An 18,126-nucleotide genomic window follows, 5' to 3' on the forward strand; every position below is an offset into this window, starting at 1 on the left:
CCTTCGGTGAACGTGAACCTCAGGAATGGATCATTAAATGAATGAGGAAGTACTTGAAGGAGTTTGTGAAAAAGAACTGAACGATTCGGTGAACGAATCTTTTTAATGAACTGATTCGAATGATTCAGTACGCTCAAAAGAACTGCCGTGCCCATCACGAACGCACAGGTCACGAGCACTGCATCTGGGTGGGCATTTGTATTTGATTGGACACTGGTTCAGGCACGGGTTCTCCGATTGGTTCTGACTCCAATCAGTCATATTTCCTGGCTTTTCATTTGCTACGGGTTAATTTCCGTTTGTCTCGAAGTTTCTTTTTTTTCCCCTCGCGTGTCCTTCCCTTTCAGCTGATTGCTCTTTGGTCAAGATCTGCACTTTTTGAATATTTGTAAATTTCCGACAGATACAAAGACAACATGGATGATTTTGACATGCTCAACACACCGGCTACTGGAAATGGCGTGGGCTCAGACGAGGACCCTGCTGCGGCTTTTTTGGCCCAACAAGAGAGCGAAATCGCGGGGATCGAAAACGACGAAGGCTTCAGCATCCTGGACAGTGGAGAGGTTCCTTCGTCGTTGGGAGATTCCAACGGTGGGTGACTACCGCCATAAACTGAGGACAGTTTGCTCTCACATCCTTGATAAAAGTTGATTAAATGCTGTCCTGCATTCAAGCATTAGCCGTGTTAAGCTAACCTGACACTCTTCCCCTGACAACACACAACCACTAATAAGGATGAGAAACGTTAAACGTGACTTTTTTATTTTTATTTTTTTACTTATTTATTTTTTAAAAGTAACGGCCTTGTGTACTACTCACACCTTAAGTGGGAAGTGAAATGAATTAAGCCGTGTTACTGTCGTCAATCATTGCCAACTGTGGGCCCGTGAAGCCCTTTGAGACTCTAGTGATTAAGGGATATACAAATAAACTGGACTTGACTGTTAGCCTGCTAACAAAACTATGATTTTATAATATTTTTTTCTTAAAACAAACAAAAAAAGCTTTGCGTGTTAGCATTTATATTTAATTTTAAAAAATTAATTATTCCTCCAAAACTCCAGCTAATCCTCAAATCTGCCCTTCAGAGTTTGCTGTATGTTCTTGGGATAATTTTGACCAATTTGTAGCCAGTCTGCATTCACAATAAAGACGTTTGATATGAAATACAAATTTTATACAGTGTATAGTAATAAAATCACAAATTACATAATTATTGTAATTGAACGTTGAGCCCATATTGCTAGCTCATAATGGTCACGTTAGTGAAAAGAGAAAATATTAGATTGAAGTGGCCTAAAACAAGGTCTTTAATTTGATTGTATGTCTGTGCACTTCACTGATCATATTTCTGCAGAGGTGTTGACACTCATCTAGGTTAGAAGAACATTGTCTGTCTGCTTGGTTTCTAATGGAACATTTCCTGTTGTCTTTGTAGATGGTGCTGTCAATGGAGAATTCCATGGGGTAACTAGTCTTCACATTATTTTCAAAGATTATTACTTATTTTTTATTTATTTATTTATTTATTTTTTAAAACAACTCCAGATCAGCAAATGTTTGATGGTTTTGGCATTAGAGTTGGGAATCGAGAACTGATTGGTACCGGGAGTAACGTTCCGGTTCTCCCGGAATCGTTCAAATTGAAAAATTTTGGTTCCCCGTTTCGATGCCTACAGTCCCCCCACCCTGAAGAAGAAGTGGCGAAAACCAATGAAGAAGAATGCGCACAAAGACGTGCTTGTGCTCAACGGCGGCGAGCAAAAGTGTGTTTTAACTTGGTTAAAATGAATGACCAGTCGCCTCAGTGCAACACATGGAGTAAGATTATATTGTGCAAAGGAGGCTTTCAGATGGGTAGCATCTGACGCGCGCCGAGCCTAAGCCTACACCGCGCGGAGCTTCAGTCAAGTTAATTCTCAGTCAACTGGGTGAGTGAAACAATAAAATGCGTCGATGCCAATATTGAGACAGCTAACAAGGTAAATGCACTTTTTATTTTTTTTTGCACTGATGGTTTTTAGCGTTTATTTTAGTCTTCAAACCAATGTAACCGCCGATGACAGAAAAACAAGCTTAACATTGAGCTTAAACTTCACCGTAGCAACTTTGCATCACAATGAATTGGGACAAAATTCACATAAACGTCTCATAGTATCACAAGCACTAACCTTGCATCATTGGTGAAAATCGGGAAAGGAATCAGCGTTTTATAGCAATTAGTCCCATCCATTAAAATGTTTTTTTAAACAAATTGCCAGTGAAGTTACTTTTCATGTCAAAATGCTGTTCCATTGAGTACCCTTCGTAATAAAAGGCTACAAGCTTAAAACAGGAAGTCATTCCTGAATTTTAACAGGTTCTTTATCTCATGATAGTTCTGGTAATTGCATGCAGTCACACAATTACCACAATTCCCCCAGGTAGTACCGTAAGTACTGTTCAGATAGGATCACTACATTAAAGATTGCAACAGCTACATAAAAATCATACCAGCTTTGACAGTGGCACCATCTGCCGATCAGTTCAACAAAGTACGTACTGACACCATGAACAAGGGGCACTCGTTCCTCTTATCATATTTATTATGAGAAATACACAATTTGAATAAAATTTTTAATACAAGCCTTGTTTGTTTTTTGATACAATTCATTCAAATTTAACAATTTTTGACAATAGAAATGTGCAATGAACTATACTGCTTGGTGAATGTGGTTCTGTAGTCTGTTTTCATGCATCTCAGAAGTTGATAATGATAATTCATGTACTGTAATTATCATGTACAATCATTTATTCAAAGAACATGATTGCTAGGCCTGTCACGATAATTTTTTTAAGACGATATAGTTGTCCAAAAACTATCACGATGAACGCTCATGTTTTTTTTTGTCTCTCAAATCATGAAAAATAAGGCCCACCCTTATTTTATTTATTGTGATTTTTATTTACTTTCTAATTTCTCTATTAAATATTTTTTCTTTACTCTATGATATGGATCCCCCTGGGTCTGAAATAAAGAGCTGCAAGACTAGCATGGTTTACGTGGCGCCTTCTATTCAGATTCTAATCGGTTTAGAAGCCGAAACCGAAAGAAAATGCTTCATATAAACACCTCAATCAGAATAAACAGGCCGTGCCGCCTTACGAGAGATCTTCAATAGAAAGGATTTCAATCGGAATGACGAAAAAAAGTCCATGTAAACCCAGCTACTTTGTGGTTGGTAGCCAGGAGATGAGCCCTTCACCTGTCAATCAAATATCCATTGATGTTTGCTGCCGTCAACTACTGGCTGAATAACGTGTGTAACTAAGGTTGTGTTTAATAAACGGTTAACGTTCCCATGTTTGTGTTAATTGGGGACTAACATGCACAGCAACGCGGAGCGAAACGCTGATGTTTTAAATAACAACGCAGTAGTGGGGTGAGCTGTTGAGCTCAACTCACTAGCTCCTTAGCTGGCAGGGTAGCTTGTTGGCTCGCAACAACAAACAGTTAACTTCCCCTTAATCTCTTAAGTGTCTCTGTTGTGTGAATCTACCCGCTGCGCATGGAGCAAGGCTGTGGAGTATTGGACGCAGTCAACACCGGCAAGAGTGTACCGATATGCCGGCCTTCCATGAACCCAACTAGCTGCTAATGACACAGCCGTCCAACTCTGTCAGCTCATCACAATGATAAATTATCGAGTCCGGAAAAACTATCATGTCCATTTTATCTAACGACTAATAAGTCGCTATAGTGATTATCATGGCAGGCCTAATGATTGCTTTTAAAACCCTTTGTTCTTGTTAATGTAAAGTTTGCCCTCATGAAGTAAAACTTACACTTCTGTATATACTTTCATTCACTTTGTTTGAAATATATCTGGCTGCTAGAACCTTCCCAATTTCCCTTTCCTTTGCTGTCATTGCAACATTGCTGCTTTTTGCACTGTCAGGACTTCCTTTGGTCAGTAAGTGAAGAACAATAAATGGCACTAATAATGTTTTTAGAGAGAGCCAGCAACGTACACTTTGCAAAGTGGATTGGTGGCAGGGACAGAAACTGCAAGAAATAGGACTGGAACTCTGACATCTTCGTTGGAGTGATTAGAATTGCAAGAAGGTATGGGTTGTCACTACTATGTATATCATGTTTCTTAGGAAAGCAACGGCCCATCTGATGCCTATGCAGCAATTTCCAATGCAGACCGCCTGCAGGCAGAACCTGAAAGCCTTCGCAAATGGAGGGAGGAGCAAAGAGATAGACTGGAGATGCTTGGTAAGCCCAGAAGAAGAGGCGCGCAATTATCTAAATCAACGAGTGTTAATTCCAGCCAAGATGTTTAACTTGTCAGTCAGTGCAAAACTTAAAACATGGAAACAAATTACACTTCATTCCTCAGTGCCAACCTGTCAATTTTCGCACTAAACAAAAGCTAATTGTTGCATTTAATCGATTGTAACCAGACTTTATAATGCCTATAAACACCTTAATCTGACCTTGTTAGACTTTTCTGTGTTAAAACCATTGGATTGGAAACAAATGGTGGAGGCAGACAAACCTTGGCCATAGATTTGAGTTGTATGCAATGCATGTAACAAACTCTCAGTATCCCGATTAATTTGTGCAAAATATACTCCGTTATTTGTCTGTCACACTACCTTAACAAGCCTGCATTTTCCTGTGTCGCTATTCTATTTAAATGCCACGATCTGGAATGGGAACCTGCTAATTTTCCTCCTTGGAAAGTCATGTCAGAGATGTAACAAAGGCGAGTTGTCACCTGAGTGTTAGGATAGTCGTAATGCTGGCCCAGGAATGTGAAGTTGAACCACCTGACTCACTCCTCCTACCCCATTGTGTTGAAAGCATTGTCGTTGTCACACCAGAAGCTGGCGCTATTGTCTTGATTATCTGGTTGAAAGAGGTTGAGTTTTGAGGATAAAAAATGAAAAGGCAGTTGGTCCTGTGGAGGAATGGAAGCATCTAGGAGAGGTGGCTGTGGAGTTTTGGACCAGCTTGTTCAACAGAATTCTAGTGGGCAAGAAGATGCCTGAGAAATGGCAGAAAATTGAGTATTGAATCTTATAGAGGAATAAAGTTGATGAGCCTCACAGTGAAGTTATAGGAATGAGTATTGGAGGCTAGACTCAGGACAGAAGTGAGTATTTGTGAGCAACAGTATAGTTTCATGCCTAGAAAGAGTACCCCAGATATATTATTTGCCTTGAGGGTGTTGATCAAGTACTGAGAAGGTCAGAAGGAGCTAGATTGTGTCTTTGTAGATCTAGAGAAAGCCTATGACAGAGTACCTAGAGAGGAACTGTGGTACTGCATGCGGACGTTTGGAGTGGCAGAGAAGTATGTTACAATAGTACAGGACATGTATGAGGGCAGCAGAAAAGTGGTGAGGTGTACTGTATGTGTGACAGAGGAATTTAAGGTGGAGGTGAGACTGCATCAGGGATCAGCCCTGAGCACCTTCCTGTTTGCAGTGACGATTTATAGGCTGATAGTTGGCTGACAGTGACAAAAGTTAATTGCTCTTAAAAATATGTACTTGAATTATTTTCTAAAAAGAAAACATCACCGATACTATCGTCTATCGTGATAGTTTTGGGAAAATTTGCTATCGTGGCAGGCCTAAATGTAATGTATTGAGAGAGACCAAGAGCAATGGATAACACAACAATATTGTACAAACAGTATAGAAAATAGTTCTCATTGTTCTTGCCCTTATTGTGAAATGCAACCCAACGTTTATTACCAGTACATAAATGAGAGAATGTTACACAGTTGTGCTCATGTTTGATTACCAGGGCAGAATTTGTAAAATGTGTACAATTCTTAATTATGCTCTAATATCATTATATCAGTGGCATTAAAAAAACAAAACAAAAACACAATACTATTGTTTATCATGAATTTTAGGGAAAATATATTCTGACAAAATATTTGCTATTGTGGCAGGCCTAAATACAATATATTGAAAGGGAGCAATGATAACAAAAATATTGTACGAACTGTATAAAAGAGCGTAACAACTACAATAAAAATGTGTAATATAGCAGGACTGCGAAGCAAGAATCGTGATATAGTAGAGGATTACTGTTTCGTATCTGTGATGATAAATTGCAGGGATTCATTGTTTCAGGGCTGGGACTCATTGGTTCCATGACATGTGCATCCACATAGTTTCAAGTGTAAAATGATCTATGCCTGTACTTCCCAGATTGGTTAAATATCTGGTCAAATCCCTTCACTAAATCTGATCTCTATGTTCTTTACTTCTTGGCCAGATGATAACTCTCGTAAGCAGGAGTCTGAATGGAAGACAAAGGCCAAGGTGGAACTGGAGGAGTGGCATGCCAGACAAAATGAGCAACTGGAGAAAACCAAAGCCAATAACAGGTACTGGCTTCAAAGATTGCTTACAACTCGGGGGATCTTATTGGTCATCACAATAACTACCTGTACATTTAAGGGTAACTTCATTTATCCCCTTAGAAATTGTGAGAAGTGTTTGAGGAGACTAACTTCCTTAGCTGTAAGCCGTTATATTTTTTTAAGATAATGCAGCGGTACCTTGAGATATGAGCGTCTTGACTTACGAGTTTTTCAAGACACAAGCTGTCACTTGACCAATTCTTTTGTTTTGAGACAAGCAAAATTTGAGACCCGAGTGCGCTTCAGACTCTTACCACTTGATGGCAGCACATTTCACATCCAGGCACCATCCCTTCACATTGGTTTCGTTGCAGTTGGAGGATAGTAACAGTAATGTGCTATTAAGTTGGTTTGCCAATTGACCACAGAACAACAAGGAATGACAATACATTAGGTACAATTGTTTTGTGCTCACAATTTCCATGTTTGAGGGTTATGTGGACAGTGCTACCTCTGTGTATTTTTATACTGTATGCTACCGCTGAGTGCAATTTTTTTGGGGGGGGAAAAATACATTTAAAAAAAAAAAATGAGGAAAATCAGAAAGTTTTCAGACCCCCCCTTAAATTTTTCACTCTTTATATTGCAGCCATTTGTTAAAATAATTTATGTAAATGTTTTTCCTCAATGTACACACAGCACCCCATATTGACAGAAACAAAAGTAATTGTTGAAATTTTTGCTGATTGATTAAAAAAGAAAAACTGAAATATCACACAGCCATAAGTATTCAGACCCTTTGCTGTGACACTCATATATTCAACGCTGGTTCTGTCCATTTCTTCTGATCATCCTTAAAATGGTTCTACACCTTCATTGGAGTCCAGCTTTGTTTGATTATACTGACTGGACTTGATTAGGAAAGCCACACCCCTGTCTAGATAAGACCTTACAGCTCACAGTCCATGTCAGAGCAAATGAGAATCATGAGGTCAAAGAAACTGCCTGAAGAGCTCAGAGACAGAATTGTGGCAAGGCACAGATCTGGCCAAGGTTACAAAAACATTTCTGAAGCACTTAAGGTTCCTAAGAGCACAGTAACCGCCATAATGCTGAAATGGAAGACATTTGGGACGATCAGAACCCTTCCTAGAGCTGGCCGTCCAGCCAAACTGTGCAACGGGGGGAGAAGAGCCTTGGTGAGAAAGGTAAAGAAGAACCCAAAGATCACTGTGGCTGAGCTCAAGCGATGCAGTCGGGAGATGGGAGAAAGTTCTAGAAAGTCAACCATCACTGCAGCCCTCCACCAGTCGCGGCTTTATGGCAGAGTCGCCCGACGGAACCCTCTCCTCAGTGCAAGACACATGAAAGCCCGCATGGAGTTTGCAAAAAAAAAAAAAACACCTGAAGGAGTCCAAGATGGTGAGAAATATGTGGCATGCTCATCATCTGTCCAATACAGTCCCAACAGTGAAGCATGGTTGTGGAAGCATCATACTCTGGGTGTGTTTTTCAGCTGCAGGGACAGGGAGACTGGTTGCAATCGAAGAAAAGATGAATGCGGCCAAGTACAGGGATATCCTGGACGAAAACCTTCTCCAGAGTGCTCGGAACCTCGGACTGGGCCGAAGGTTCACCTTCAAAAAAGACAATGAGACTAAGCACACAGCTAAAATACCGAAGGAGTGGATTCAGAACAACTCCGTGACTGTTTTTGAATGGCCCAGCCACAGCCCTGACTTAAACCCAATTGAGCATCTCTGGAAAGACCTGAAAATGGCTGTCCACCAACGTTCACCATCCAACCTGACAGAACTGGAGAGGATCTGCAAGGAGGAAGGACAGATGATCCCCAAATCCACGTGTGGAAAAACTTGCACCATGGCTGTATTAGCTCAAAATGGTGCTTCTACTAAATACTGAGCAAAGGGTCTGAATACTTATGGCTGTGTGATATTTCAGTTTTTCTTTTGTAATAAATCTGCAAAAATTTCAACAATTAATTTTTTTCTGTCAATATGGGGTGCTGTGTCTACATTAATGTGGAAAGAAATAACTTAAATGATTTTAGCAAATGGCTGCAATATAAAAAAGAGTGACAAATTTAAGGGGGGCTGAATACTTTCCGTACCCACTTTGTGTCTTGAGAAACGAGCATGGTCACGGAACATATTAAACTCCTATCTCAAGGCACCAATGTATCGTACTATGAGTTTGAAAGTACATTCGTGTTTTGAGGTCATAGAAGTATATTTAGGGTTTGACCTATGGAAGTGTCAATTGAAAGGTGTGTACTTTTTTCACGTTTGCTATTTGGTGAATTTCTTGGTCCCTCTCCCCTGCAGATAATGAAAGTTGACTGTATATGGTATTGTAGTATTCATTACAAACATTTCCTAGTTTAAAATAGTACAGCACCAGCCAACCATAGAAAACTACGATGAAAATATTCAACTGTCTTATACCATATGACATTTATGCCCAATCAAATTGAGTGTGGTGTCTCTGAGTCACATTCTAATCAACATGAATTTCAAAGCCCAAGACCATTATGCCACATGTTGATTGTACTGTACTATAATACTTGTTTCCATCTTCTTCTCCATTTTATTGCTCTCTTTTCTCTCTGCCCCTTTGCTGCTCTGTCGCGTGGGCGGATGTTTGTCCAGGGTGCTCGACGAAGACTTCTACAAGCAGCCCTTCTCTGAGCTCATTGGTTATGTGTATGTTGCTCCAGCTAACATCATTTGTTCTTATTTGTGCTTTTTAAGTTTTTTTTTCTTTCCATTTTCAACCACAATCCAACCATGTGGTATCATATTAATCTCATGAGTGAGGACATTGTAGTTTTTCATCAGTCTTTATCCCATCCAGCATAGCTCATCATCATTGCGCTTGTCATCAAGATTGTACATGAGAGGAATGCTACTTACTGCATGCAATTGTGGGTGCAAGTTATCACTCATTCACTTTGATACTTGTAAAGCAATTGTTTTAGTTTAGCCAAAGGGGAAAAAAAAAGAAAAACCCTTGTCGCTCGCTTTTTTTTTTTTTTTTTTTTTAAATTACTTCTTAAGAATGGAATTGGCCCAAAATTAATTTACGATATAGTCTTGTTTAGGATGTTTTGAAGCAGTTGTGTTATAATATTAGTCAAACTCTTTATCTGATGCTGTTTACTTAAATCTATGAAGTATTTATTCTCCTCCAAAAAAAGGACTGGCGTGGGGGTCCAGCATCCGATATTACCGTCCAGTACGGCGCTGTGTACGGCCACCGTGATGAAAATTTCATAAATGAATTTGGGGGGCAAACTTTGGAAATATAGAAATTCAGACAAATTGTTCTAGAAGTTAATTTCTATAGGTTGGCAGCTCTGCATCTTCTCACCTACAGGGCCTGACCCATGTTTGTCTTTTCACGATCACGATTGTGCGACTTCGTATGAATGTGATTTATTTACTAACAAAACCCGACAGACTTGGTAAATATTCTGCTATGACAAGCTACACATCGGACAGAGCTGATGGCGGGCGTGCGACTCAAGCAACTCTTCTTGCGTCATTGTTGGTATCCCACCTTATGTTGCCATCATACACTGTTGCCACCAACGTTAACACATCATCACGAAATCATGTTCCATCACACTAACGTATTATGCTGTCATGGACTAAATTTGTATAATACGGTGCCATTCGTCAGCATTAGCTGCAAATGGCTAGCAGCTACAGGCAAGTGCCCAGTAGGCTGGTGACGGCTGGCGAACTACTTTTCAAAGCCACTATTATAGACAAAAATGAATCTGCACACTTACCTTTTGATGCTGAAAGTCTGACACAGTTTCAGTTTCGAGTGATCCATTTTTAATAAACCAGGCTTACTCAGATACAGCAGGCAAAGTAGTACAGATACTACAGTAGTTTCATCATCACTTCCGGTCTGTGGCTGACGACATGGTGGCCCCCATACGTTGAGGAATTATTCCATTTCATTCTTATTCCACAATCGCAATATTAACCAATGTATCGTGTTTTGACTAGTGCTGCAAAATACAATGTATTCTCGCCCCCCCCCCCCCCCCCCCCCCCAAATGGGTTGGCTTAGTTCTTGAACTTTTTTGCTTTGGTTGCCTGAGTTACATCTTCCTTGCATGTCATCTTTTATAATTTGGGGACCCACAAAACAACCAATATCCTCACTATTAGGTGGCTTTGGCTCAGTTGGTAGAGCGGGTTGTCCACTGAGTGAAGGATTGGCGGTTTGAATCCCGGCTCCGGCTGTCCACTGTCAAACTGTCGTTGGGAAAGACTGAACACTAAAATGCCTCGAAGTCAGCATTGTAAAAGAGAAACTGTTCTCAATCCGCAATATGCATGTGACCATACCCGGAAAACAGTTCAGCTCTTTTGCTGTGTATGCTACGTTAACAACTATTACTATGGTTTGGTTACATGATTGATTGAAGCTGAACTTGCTAAAATAGTTTTCTTTATGGCTGGTGTCTTTTGACAAAAGATCCATCCATCTTCTACCGCTTATCCGAGGTCGGGTCGCGGGGGCAGTAGCTTCAGCAGGGACGCCCAGACTTCCCTTTCCCCAGCCACTTCATCCATCTCTTCCGGGGGGATCCCGAGGCGTTCCCAGGCCAGCCGAAGGATGTAGTCTCTCCAGCGTGTCCTGGGTCGTCCCCGGGGTCTCCTCCCGGTGGGACGTGCCCAGAACACCTCACCAGGGAGGCGTCCGGGAGGCATCCGAATCAGATGCCCCAGTCACCTCATCTGGCTCCTCTCGATGTGAAGGAGTAACGGCTCTACTCTGAGATCCTCCTGGATGATCGACCTTCTCACCCTATCTCTAAGGGAGAGCCCGGACACCCTGCGGAAGAAACTCATTTCGGCTGCTTGTATCCGGGATCTCGTTCTTTCGGTCACGACCCACAGCTCGTGACCATAGGTGAGGGTGGGAACGTAGATCGACCGGTAAATCGAGAACTTCGCCTTTCGGCTTCGCTCCTTCTTTACCACAACGGATCGATACAAAGTCCGCATCACTGCAGACGCTGCACCGATCCGCCTGTCGATCTCCCGTTCCATTCTTCCCTCACTCGTGAAAAAGACCCCAAGATACTTGAACTCCTCCACTTGGGGCAGGTCGTTTGAGCATTGTCATCGCAATGTATGTGTGCGCAATACTCACATCGCAGGGTCCACTGCGATGTAATTAATGTAATTAATATGGAGTGAACAACTGTAACATAACAACAACAGACCATCATAAGGACCTGTTTGTACATGCAAATAAGAATAGCACAGAATTTACGGTAAATTATAACCCTTCAAACAACGTGGAGCAGCTCGGACTGTTATATACTTACCTCCTTGTATGATAACTATGAATGGAAACAATGTACCCCAGCTGCATTTCCTGTATCACTCTTCAGATTGAAGCTAACGCCCATCCCAACAGATTACATTTGGGGGCACAGGGAGGGCTGGAGAGCTATGGCTACTCTGAAGAGACGAACTTCAGGTGTACACAGCAATGTGTCATTTAATCTAATGCACTCAAATATAGAAATATGAATGAAAACATTTTTTTTTAAGTCACGTCATTTTTTTCCCTTTATCGTTGACGTCACGGGCGCGTTCTACCCTCAGTGGGAGTCGCGTTTGTTTTTATAATGTGAACAACTACATAAAAAGATTGGATTTAACAAAATCAAATCAGAATTGGGCGTCTTGCCCTGCAGTGTGAACGTAGCCTTAGAGCAAAGATTTTTACACAACTGCTTCAAAAAGGACATGCCAAACAGTCGTTTGACCTGTGCAGCCTTTGCTTTTACATTCTGTTGGTTTCAATACTCTTCAGCCTGCATTGTGGTGTGCATGCTTACCTTTTTTAACGAATATAGCTCTGAGCAGTGGCTAATTGGCAGTCATTTGTCATTGTCATTTATAATAATAACTAAATTTTGTAAGTTTTTGTAACTGTATTTTGTAAGTTTTTTTTCTTTTTTTTGTGTAAATGTATTAGTATGCGCACCTCAATGCCGTATACCGGTAAGTACACAGAATTACCTGTCAGCAATGGAACAAATAGCAATTTTGAAATCAGGTATCCAACTAATTTGCACAAGTAGTGTTAAACAACAGTGTAGATTTGCTTATTTTAGTGTTTTGCTTTGACCTGCCTTTTTAATCAGTTTCCCTCCATCATGGAAACCACAGTGTCCTTGTGTGTAGCAAACAAATGACAAAGATGAGCTTCCCAATAAGCAAACTGAAGGCTGCTCACTGATCATGCTGTAACTTTAGAATGGCTGAGGGGAAAAAAAAAAAAAAGCACTTTTTGCATGATGGCTTAAAACATCTACATTGGTCATTTTTTGGGTTGTCTTTCATTTTGGCTCCCTCCCTTTTTTCTCTTAATTCTGACCTGTGAAACTATTTCTCCCTCCTTTCTTTTCTATGCACCTTTAAAGCACACACATTAACCATCCTTGCTACCGCCTCGACCAGTTAAGTAACAAAACCAAATGTCCATTTAAATTCATGGTGCTTATGGGGTGCGATTTTTGATTAAGCTTTGTGTACTAGCCCCGTACTGTATATTCCCCGGTTCAATATCTTTGTACAGTGCTGTGAAAAAGTATTGACCCCCTTCTCAAATTCGTATTTTATTTGCATAGTGTCCTTACCTTAATGTTTAAGATAATCAAACATGTAAATATCAGAGAAAGGTAACCCAAGTAAACATAAGATGCAGCTTGTAAATGGTAATTTTATTTATGAAAAAAAACCTATTCAAAGCTTCCTGGCCCTGTATGAAAAACTAATGGCCCCCGAAACCTAATAACTGGTTGGGCCATCCTCAGCAGGAACAAATGTTTCTATGACTGGTAATGATTCCTTCACATCTCTGTAGAGATATTTTGGCCCACTCTCCTTTGCAGAATTTTTTAATTCAGCAACAATGGATGGCTTTCGAGCATGCATTGCCTTTTTAAGGTCCTGCCACAGTATTTCAATCGGATTCAAGTCTGGACTTTGACTAGGCCACTCCAAAGCCATTTAGTTTTTTAAGTCATTCAACAGTTGACTTGCTGGTGTGTTTTGGATCATTATCCTGCTGCAGAACCCAATTGCGCTTCAGAGGCTTGAGTTTGGTCAGTAAAAGTCCCATATTTTACCAAACCAACTTTTTCTAGTGTTTGGGATGTAATATTGGCTCTGTGGTGCCTCAGGAAACGTGAAATATGAATTAAAATCGTCCACACATTCCTCCGTTCCTGACATGTTTTCTGCCGAGAGGCCTTAAGTCAAGTCATTCGAATTTCCCAAGCTTATTTATTTCACTAGCGAAGCTCTCTGCCTTGCCTTTCTGCTCCTGAGCCAGTGCAGTCAAAATAACAAAAGACGTGCTCTCATAAGTGGGTCTTCTACACGGAAGCAACCAATCAGAGGAAAGGGGGCGGTCTTAGCAAATATGGACAAAGCAGATACAAGACTGTCAAACAGAAGTAGCTGTCAGCGAGGCCTTTTCTGTACACTCAAATGACAAAACCAAGATGCTTTTTTAAAATGAAATTTGACACTTTTATAGTAAATCCATGTTAGAGAGTCACTCTGTCGAGGTCTAAATAGCAAAAATATGCGAACTTTAATATGAACCCCAAAAATATAAGCCACAGTTAAATGATGATTTAACACAGGGTAGCTTTGAATATTTCCCCCCCCCCCCCCCCCCAAACAAGATCATTTTAAAACGGCTTTTTTTTTTTTTTTTTTTTTTTTTTAATACATGGGTTATGTTTTTTCGAGTATTTACATTTGTTTGATGATCCTAAACATTAAAGTGGGGAAAGCATGCAGGAATATAAGAATTTGCAAAGTGAGCCAATACTTTTTCACGTATTGTATGTATTGCCCCTTTCGTGATGTGAATTGTGTTCGTTGTGACAGTGAAGTTTGATTTGCTCCTCATTCCCATTTTGCTTTGTGATGTTGTAGTTAGTAGTTGACCTTGGAGGTTGGTGTAAATACAGTATTTGTATGTGGGTCAGGCTTAAGGTTTATCTGTTTCTACCTTAATGTTCTATAACATAGTGGCACCTATTCAAAAATGCAACTACAACTATTCCCATGTTGTGCTTAATGTTTAATGTACATACAGTATGTTTTAGTTTGGGAACACTATTATTATATAACACAATTATGGTACGCGTCAACTCCAACTAAATGATGCCACCTCTTCAAAACACCTGCTCTCCAGCTCCATGCATGGCTAAGGCCCAGCATTGCTTCCACTCTGTGTGGACTTTGTTAAAAGCAACAAACAAAACACTCGGCAGTGGTGTTTCGTTTTAAACGGGCAGCTATAGTGATGAGAGTGTCATCACGATAACTAGCTCCTGCAATGTCTAGAAATTAGAATCATGCAGCCACAGAATAGCTTGAAACACCAAAATAGCTTTCCACACCTACAAGTGCCACTTTTTCTTGTTGGATGTTTCATCAGTTTTTAATACAAACCTTTCTGTTGTACCCAATTACAAATACAAGTAACTGCACTGTTATGTAAAGGAAGAGTATTGGGGTAATTACAATTCTGTTATGTCTTTCCTTGTAAGTAGAATGCTAAAATCTGTGGTTTTGCTCTCTGGTAGCCTCTGCTGAACCAAATGATTGAATCAGAAATAGTCTCGTTTCTGCATGATGCGGTGCTTGCATAAGAAGACATTGGAGGATTTTTTTTTTTTTTTATTTATTTTTTTTTTTTAAAAAGCTTAGAAATAACTGATAGCAAATAAACATACTTTAACTGTACTTCACACTTTTGTGACAATTACACATGCCATTCTCATCTATTCAGTAAAAAAAATAAATATCTAGTTCAGTTTTCTAACATTAGGTTGGTACGTATTTAAATGACCCAGAAAGAAATTGTAAACGTACTTTCTGAGCCTAACTACAAACATCAACTTTCAGATTGTTGATTTGTCTCATCATGGTTCCAAGACAAAAGCTGAGCTACATTTAATATCGCTGGCAAATGAATACCCGCATTCCCATTGGGACTTGCGCTACTTGGTTATCAGCAGAGGAGTATCTCTCAGAGCCGTTAAATATATTTGTTCTCATCTGTATATCACCTTTTCTGCCTTTGACAAGTTTCTATTTCCCCCTTCCCTCCGTCCCCCTGTTGGGTGCAGGGCGGCCGAGGAGGCCATGATTTCAGACATGGACGAGAACAACCCCGGCACGGAATGGGAGCGAGTGGCTCGCCTGTGCGACTTCAACCCCAAGTCCAGCAAGCAGGCCAAAGACGTGTCCCGCATGCGCTCCGTCCTCATCTCCCTGAAGCAGTCCCCGCTTGTGCGCTAGACTGCGCCTTATATAATCCAAAATTAACATCAATGCAAATGCAACCAACAGCTGATGAACCACATCTGTATTCTGAAGAAAAGGTTGGCATACTCCTCTTCTGTCCATACCCATTTAGCGCGCACATCTTTTTTTTTTGTAGTGGAAGGGTACTGTATTCTTCTCCTGACAGACCTGTTAAGATTAGCCATGGAACATCAAATCACTGATTTGTCACAGCATATTTTTTTAATGATGTGTCCTCAGACCAATGAAATGCAAGTCCTTGTTCGGGGCCACATAGCCAGCAGATGATACCAATCCCATCATGCCATGCTGTAACCCCTCAAACTTCTGGTCTCTTGTAAGATTTGATTAATGGTTTTAGCCACCATTTTTTTTATATCGCATCACATTGTGATTATCCATACTTAAAATGTCCTCAGATTTTCTTTCTTTTGTTCTGTTTAAGGACCAAATAATAATTTAAAAAAAAATAATCTAAATCCATCAAGTGTTTTTTGAAGTGTCTGTGTAGTGCCGGTTGTTGTGTTCAATCTATGCATCTCCTTGTGAAAAGCACCTCCTGTCAGGAACGGTCCAGTACATTACAATTCAAACGTGACATCTCAGTATGTGTGTGTGTACTGTCCATGTTCACCTATGTACATATAAAGAAGGCACTATATATACAGAATATAAAACCTACATGTTGTAGAATCTGACAGTTGTGGTTTTAGAGAGAACTAGATATTAGTCAACTGTTGTTTGACCACGCATGTCCATTGCCCACTTGTTTCAATATCAGTAAACAGTGAATCAAAACTGTTGTCCTGTTTTTCCTTTGCATTTAATTTGCAAATGATTGCCTTCGAAGCTGATGCTTTATCAACGGCAACTCATATTACGAGCACATCAGGTAGTTCTGGTTTGAAGTGTCTGCAAGTAGGTATCTTTGTTAAATGTTGACCCAACTCTAGTGGGCAGCATGTCTGCCTCCCAGTTTGGGGTTCAATTCTCTGTTCTGGCATTACTGTGTGGTGTTTACATGCACTCCCCTTTACTTACCCCCCTTCCAGGAAGCATGGTGAGTGACTGGGTAGCACATCTGCCTCACAGTCCTGAGGACCCAGGTTCAAATCTGGCCATACCTGTGTGGAATTTGGATGTTTTCTCCGGGTACTCCAGTTTCCTCCCACATCCCGAAAACATGCATGGTAGCTTAATTGAGGACTAAGTTGCCCATAGGTGTGAATGTGACCAGTCCAGGGTGTACCAAAAGGACTCAGATTAAAGGTCAGAGGACAAAAACGTTCAACATTTTCTTGATAACTCTAGAACCCCTTTACAAACCACATCTGCCATTTCAAAGTGATTATATAGCAGATATACAGCAGTTAAATCGATAAATATGGTTCAGAATGTGCCTTCTGCTTTTTGCATGTAGCGCCTTCCGGTCTTCGGCTCCATCCGGCGCTGTGACGTCACACGAGCCCAACAGCCTGTTCATTCGCCGTTGTGTGCTGTTGTTCCCGTCCTTATATATTTGTTGTATGATTTAGTGATTTCACGATGGTTTATTATGTAGCATTTGGTTGTACAAATGGTCCAGGCAGTGGCAATAAGAGTTTTTTTGGCTTTCCAAGTGAAAAAGGATTACGTGTCCAGTGGATAGGGAAATTCAATCGACAGGGGAAGAAACTTGGTCAGCTATGGGTGCCTAGCAAGCGTTCCAAACTCTGTGCTGATCACTTCGACCCGGTGTGTTTTGCGAAAGACGTAGCAGAAAGCATTGGATACATTGGTGTAGTTAGGCAGAGGCCGAAACCCCGCTGCGGGGCCAACAATTTTTCCTACGGCCATCGGGACCTCAACCGCCGGCAAGAGAACAAAATCTTGCAGCCGCCGTGGTGAAGCGGCAAAACGGCGGAGATAAGAGGTGAGGATTTCCTTTTATATATCTACTTTTCAGTACTGATGTTTGTACTTTTGCCTATATGACTTTCTGTGTGGCGTCTTATAAAGCTACTTGAGTGAGGGGCACACAATATATAGGAATACTGCATACTATGTAAAAGCTTGGGCCGTGTCACTGAAACATATATGAAAATACAGTATAATAAGTATAGTGATGTTCAAAAATATTGGCACCCCTGGGGTCATTATCCACTACATTATCCACTACATGGTTGCAAAGTAGTCATTACTTTGAAGTCTGCTGCGTATGTCTGTTTTAAACACACAGAATTGTTTGTGCTACTGGCCAGACAGTGGTCATTAGAGAACGAAACAATCACGGTACCCGCTCTCACATAAAACTAGAAATATTTCTCACTATCATTTCAAGTGGCGATTTATGCAGAACGGATTCGGTGCAGGCTCACAAATGAG

At 40.7% G+C, this 18,126-nt stretch overlaps 1 protein-coding gene across 3 annotated transcripts; it reads left to right on the top strand.

Annotated features, from left to right (window-relative positions):
* The first annotated feature begins 290 nt into the window (after positions 1–290).
* clta (clathrin, light chain A) lies at positions 291–16,560 on the top strand. Of its 3 annotated transcripts, XM_061769375.1 has the most exons (7): positions 291–594; positions 1,442–1,470; positions 4,147–4,264; positions 6,286–6,397; positions 9,043–9,096; positions 12,855–12,890; positions 15,585–16,560. In XM_061769375.1, the coding sequence occupies exons 1-7, from the start codon at positions 417–419 to the stop codon at positions 15,754–15,756; spliced, it is 699 nt and encodes a 232-aa protein (XP_061625359.1). In that variant the 5' UTR covers positions 291–416; the 3' UTR covers positions 15,757–16,560. The 3 variants fall into 3 exon arrangements, with proteins under 3 accessions (XP_061625359.1, XP_061625360.1, XP_061625361.1); XM_061769376.1 differs by lacking the exon at positions 12,855–12,890; XM_061769377.1 differs by lacking the exons at positions 9,043–9,096; positions 12,855–12,890 and having other exon boundaries at positions 298–594.
* Positions 16,561–18,126: the final 1,566 nt, after the last annotated feature.

Source organism: Phyllopteryx taeniolatus, chromosome 4 (assembly GCF_024500385.1).
Source record: "Phyllopteryx taeniolatus isolate TA_2022b chromosome 4, UOR_Ptae_1.2, whole genome shotgun sequence".
Lineage (NCBI taxonomy): Eukaryota > Metazoa > Chordata > Actinopteri > Syngnathiformes > Syngnathidae > Phyllopteryx > Phyllopteryx taeniolatus.

What these genes read in the sequence shown, in the direction of transcription:
- clta (XM_061769375.1), top strand. Translation starts at nt 417, where the DNA reads ATGGATGATTTTGACATGCTCAACACACCGGCTACTGGAAATGGCGTG. An exon ending in TCAATGGAGAATTCCATGGG is followed by an intron (nt 1,471 to 4,146) that starts GTAACTAGTCTT and finishes CATGTTTCTTAG; the next exon opens with GAAAGCAACGGCCCATCTGA. An exon ending in TCTGAGCTCATTGGTTATGT is followed by an intron (nt 9,097 to 12,854) that starts GTATGTTGCTCC and finishes GCACCTTTAAAG; the next exon opens with CACACACATTAACCATCCTT.